We start from the raw sequence: 4,924 nt of genomic DNA on the forward strand, positions 1-4,924 counted from the left end.
TGTGGGCAGGAGGCGCTGCTTGACAGTCAAATTTTACACCCCCTTGGGAGAAACAGATCTGTGCTCGGAGGGGGTGAGCCTTGGTGGTCAGCACCCCAGGAGGCTTTATCTGGGATGTGGCTAATTGACAGATGCCAATCACACCTCTAGCCCCGCTCAGAGGGGGGCTCTTGGGAGTCGGGGTGCAGCCACTTGGGGTGCAGAGCGCAGGGTGTGCAAGGGATATGAGGTGCAGGGGTGGTGGGGTGCTGGTGTAGGGCTGCAGGATGCAGAGGGCATGGGGGTGGGAAGGGTGAAGGGGGATGCGGGTGGAGGAATTCTGGGGGCGAGGCTGCGCAGGATGCAAGGGGCGCGGGATGCAAGGGGCGCGGGATGCAAGGGGCGCAGGACGCAAGGGGCGCGGGATGCAAGGGGCGCAGGATGCAAGGGGCGCAGGACGCAAGGGGCGCAGGGCTGTGCCTCGGGCGGTGCCTCCGGCTGCGGGCGGGGCCGCACGGCGGGGCGGGGCCGCACGGCGGGGCGGGGCGGCCGGGCAGTGACTCCAGCGGGGCCGGAGCGCAGCATCCCAGAGCTGGTGCGAGAGGTGCCCCGAGTCCAGCCGAGCCGACACCATGCCCAAGTGCCCCCGCTGCCAGAAGGAGGTCTACTTCGGTAAGGGCTTCCTGCTCCCCCCCCCGGCTGCTTCCACCCCGCAGGGCTGCCGGGCTGCTTAAACCCTGGTGCCCCGACGGTGCGCTCTGCCAGGCTGTGGGTCCCCGGACCCAAAGGGTCCCCGGGGCACCCTGGTGCTTACACGCCCCTGCGCACCCCAGCATCTCGAGTTCTGGGTGCACCCCAGCGATGCAAATCCTTGTGCTCTCCCAAAGCTGTGCACCCCTGCACTGTGTCCCTGGGTTCCCTGGGGGTTGAGCCTGTGAATCCACCCAAGGAAGTGCCTCGCTGGAGGGGATGGGCTCCAGTGGGTGGTCTTGGCTTACAGAGGGGTCCCTGCTGCCTCCCCAGCATCACCCACAGCATCAGCCCTGTGCCAGTTCAGAGCCCAAAGGCCTGGCTGGTGCAACCTGTGGCTCTGACAGCCTGGGTAGGCAAGCAAGCACCTTCCTAGGAGAAAATCCTGCCCTCGGGCATGTTCCTGGATCACTGGCTTGCCCACACGTTGTCCTGCGTGGTTTAGCACAGTGAGATGACAGCCCTGGGGTGTTGTTTTTCAAGCCACTGTTGCAGGCTAGCATCTTTGGGCTACTGTGTGCTGCTGGGCTTCAGCCACATGTCCTCCCTCTGAGCCAGGGTGCTGAAGCTCCAGGTTCCTGCCTCTTCTGGTGCTGTGGTTCCACTGTCCTGCTCGAGAGTATCTGGGGGGACACTGAGCCCCTCACCTTGCTGGCAGCAGCTGCTGGAGCACGCAGGCTCCATCTGCCAGATCTCCCCATTTCCCTGGCTGAGCTGCACTTGAGAGGGTTTTGTGCTTTTTAATTTACTGGAGATGAGGGTTCTGGGAGCTGAGTGCCATCACTGACTTCTGCTCTCTCTGCCTTACTTTGCCTCTGCCTACATGTGTGTCCCAGCTTCTAATTCTGCTCTGCCAAGGCAAGGGGAGGCTCCCACACAGGGGCTGCTCACCCTGCAAAACAGCCCTGGCCCTTGGTGATGCCCACCCTGAGCAGGTGTGCTGGGTGCTGCCTGAAGGGCTGCTAGAGATGTGGCTTCTGTGCTTGAGGAATATCTCTGCCCAGACTTGAACTCACTGCTTGCAGCCAGGCTTTGGGGTGGTGTGGGCACAATGCAGTTCATGGCTCCCTCCGGCAACCAAGGGTCCTGGGGTGTCACTTACCCACGTGGCTCCCAGGGTGCTGCTGTCAGTGTCCTGCCTTTCCCATGGCTCTGGGGATCTGCTTCAGTCCCAGTCAGGGTGAGCTGGTTTGGCCATGGAGGTGCCATGACAGGGCCACTTGACCAAGGAGAGGTTTGGCCCTGTGCTTATCAGGCTGCTCTTGCAAAACCCTCTCTGTTGATGCAGAGGCTGAGGAGTGTTCTAAAGCTGCTGGAGGGCTGAGCTCACTGCCTGGTTTCTATCCTTGAAGATAAGGAGTGCTGGTAGAGGAGGCAGGGCAAAGCCTGGGTCCAGGAGCCTCAGAGCCTGGTGGCCCTGCTCAGCTGAGCCTTGGGCTGCTTTCAGCCAAATAGTGTCTGCAGGAAGGCTGAGGAGAGGCTGACACTGAGAGGTGTGGGGATGGTGTTTGCAGAGCCACCTTTCCAGGGGCATCTTGCCTGCGTGGCTGAGAGCTGAGGGGTCCCTGCTGCAGTGAGCCTTGGCAAGCTCCTGCCCAAGTGCTGGTGCAAATGTTTGTGTGAGAGGTGGGGAGGTTGAGATCCTTCCAGAAACCCTGTGATGGGAGGGCCCAGCCACGGGCCAGGCTTGGGCTTCTGGGGCTGCCTGGGGGGAGCATTCTGTGCCCCGAGCCTGGCTGCAGGCACAGGAGGCTCTTTGTGCTGCCTGGGGGCTAACAGCAGGGCTGCCTCATGACATTTGGGCTCTGCCTCCGCTCCCACCTCTGCAGCCACTGGCTTGCTCCTTGTGTAAGCTGTTGTGGGCATATTTGGACTCCAAAGAAGAGGTGCTTCAGGCTGCTGAGTCCCCCCCCGGACCTGGGCTGCCAGCAGTGACTCAGTTCCATTGCTCGATCTCCTTTTGCAGTCATGGAGAAAGTGATGGAACCTGGCTCTGAGGAGTTCCTGTGGAACCTTATCACTTCATAAATCCCCAGGAGCACTGCTGACAATATGAAGGGCATGTGCCTGCAGAAAATAACCCTCCTCCCCCGCTGTGCCACAATTAAAAGCCACCCTGTTCTCCAGAGACACCTCCTGGCCCCAGCAAACAGCATGTTGTCCCTTCTGCAGCAGCTGGAGCCCCAGCCAATTCCAGCCCCACTGTGATTTGCCATGGTGCATGCAGAATCTGAGCTGTAGCCAGGATGCCAGCAGCTGGAGGGGACTGCTTTGTGCGGGCAGGTCACGGCGATGGCTTCTCCTCCCTGGTCCTCACCAGCATCCCCCCTCTACTCCTGCTAACTCTAGTGACTGCTTGGGCTCCAGCCAGCTGGAGAGAAATTCATCCCCTTGTAGGTTGCTGTTGGAAGGGGAGAGGTCCCCAGATCTTTGGAAGCCAGGCAGAGGTCAGTTCATCCACATGGATTCGGCAGTGCTCACCCCGGGCACGGCACTGCTGCTTCAGTTCCAGGCTGTGCAAAGCGAGCTCTTGGGTTTGAAGCATGATGCCCTCTGTCCCGGACAGAAAAACACAGCAAAATCCCCCCAGATGTCCTCCTCGGGTAGGGTGGCAGGGAGGTCAACCTGCCAAACCAGACCTGTGCTTGGTCAGTGCCTCAACTAACCCCCTGCTTTCTGGGACAGCCGAGAAGGTGACTTCTCTGGGGAAGGACTGGCACCGGCCCTGCTTGAGATGTGAGAAGTGTAACAAGACGCTGACATCTGGAGGCCATGCAGAGGTGAGGTTTGCTGCTCACAAGGTTCCTGTCCCCTGCAGCCAGGTGGGGTGGAAGAGGCAGAGATGGAGCCGAAAGGCCGTCGGGGCTGATGTTCTTTCTCTCTCCCTGCAGCACGACGGCAAGCCCTACTGCAACCACCCCTGCTATGCCGCCTTGTTCGGGCCCAAAGGTAGGGTCACTGCAGCTGGGGCTGTGGGAGGGGGAGCAAGGGGGTGGGGGTTCCTGTCTCTTGCCCAGGTGTGTCCCTCGCTGCACACCCCACAAGGACGCTGACCCTGCTCCGTCTCTCTTCCAGGGTTCGGCCGGGGAGGAGCTGAGAGCCACACATTCAAGTAAACCTCAGGTTGGTGTCTCCCTTGGGACTCCCCTTGGAACTCCCCTTGGCACCCCCCTTGGCACCCCCCTTGGAACCCCCCTTGGAACTCCCCTCCTGCCTTGGGCTCCGTGGGCTGCCTGGGGCTGTCCCCCCCCCCCAGGCAAGCACCATCTTTCTGGGTTGGCTGTGACTCCCAGCCCTTCTGCTGGTGCTCTGGAGCAACCTGCTGGGTGCCATCTCCTCTTCCTTGCCAGCCCCAAGCGACCACCAGTAGTACCTTGCTTAGCTCTGGCAGTGGATGCCAAAAGCTTTTACTTTGTGACCTGTCAAGCAGCAAAGACAGAGTCTGTCCTGCAGCACTGCTGCCCCTGGGATGTCTGTGCTTTCAGCCCAGCCTGACTTCATCGGCCCCTCTCTTCCATCCCTCCCTCTCCAGGTCTTCCAGGGTTGCCAGCACCGCCTGAAGCCAGCACAAACGCACCGCGACAGACAAAGCATTTCAGATTTAATTCCCTCTAGACTAGACTAGCACGTTAAAAGCAATACGTAACCACGGCTGGGGCTGGGGCTGGGGCTGGAGCGGCGAGGGGCTGGGCTGCAGTCGGAGCGCTGCTGGACTGGGGGCGCTGCCGGTCGGGGGAGCTTGGGACGTCCTGCTGGCGAGGAAATCTGCCGGATATCGCCAAAAGCTGCCTGGAGAGGAGACCACACCCTCCCAGCCACAACCCAGCCCTGCTTCTGGCATCCCCCGCTCCTGCCGGGGCCCACGGTTGTATGCTCAATCTTTAATAAACCCAGACCAAAAGATGCTTCCCCCCAGCCCCGCAGCAGCTGTGCTCTCTGTACGGTCAATCCGGCGGGGACCCATTTGTGATACACTTGTTGCTTGCTTAAGGACCTCTGGATCAGTCCCCACACCATGCAACGGCTCCATGTGCCTTGGCTCCTGACGAGTGTGGGGTCCTGCCCTTGGCTGCCCAGCCCAGGGGCTGATTGAGCGATGGGGAGGGGATGGGGCATGACACAAGAGCAGCCCCCAGGTGCTGGAGGAATCGCAGATGAGTGCTCCCCAGGGGAAGGGCTGGTGGGTGTGCTTCTG

The 4,924-nt window shown here is 61.1% G+C and overlaps 1 protein-coding gene across 1 annotated transcript; it reads left to right on the forward strand.

Annotated features, from left to right (window-relative positions):
• Window positions 1–541: 541 nt before the first annotated feature.
• CRIP1 (cysteine rich protein 1) lies at window positions 542–4,644 on the forward strand. The gene is made up of 5 exons (XM_068164628.1): window positions 542–651; window positions 3,415–3,509; window positions 3,621–3,678; window positions 3,805–3,852; window positions 4,262–4,644. The coding sequence occupies exons 1-4, from the start codon at window positions 612–614 to the stop codon at window positions 3,843–3,845; spliced, it is 234 nt and encodes a 77-aa protein (XP_068020729.1). The 5' UTR covers window positions 542–611; the 3' UTR covers window positions 3,846–3,852; window positions 4,262–4,644.
• Window positions 4,645–4,924: the final 280 nt, after the last annotated feature.

Source organism: Melanerpes formicivorus, unplaced genomic scaffold (assembly GCF_026170545.1).
Source record: "Melanerpes formicivorus ecotype bairdi unplaced genomic scaffold, bMelFor1.0.p_v2 SCAF_81, whole genome shotgun sequence".
Taxonomy (NCBI): Eukaryota; Metazoa; Chordata; class Aves; order Piciformes; family Picidae; genus Melanerpes; species Melanerpes formicivorus.

Coding starts and splice junctions, on each gene's coding strand:
- CRIP1 (XM_068164628.1), top strand. CDS start 612: ATGCCCAAGTGCCCCCGCTGCCAGAAGGAGGTCTACTTCG. Junction 652..3,414: donor CCAGAAGGAGGTCTACTTCG/GTAAGGGCTTCC, acceptor TTTCTGGGACAG/CCGAGAAGGTGACTTCTCTG. Junction 3,679..3,804: donor CGCCTTGTTCGGGCCCAAAG/GTAGGGTCACTG, acceptor TCTCTCTTCCAG/GGTTCGGCCGGGGAGGAGCT.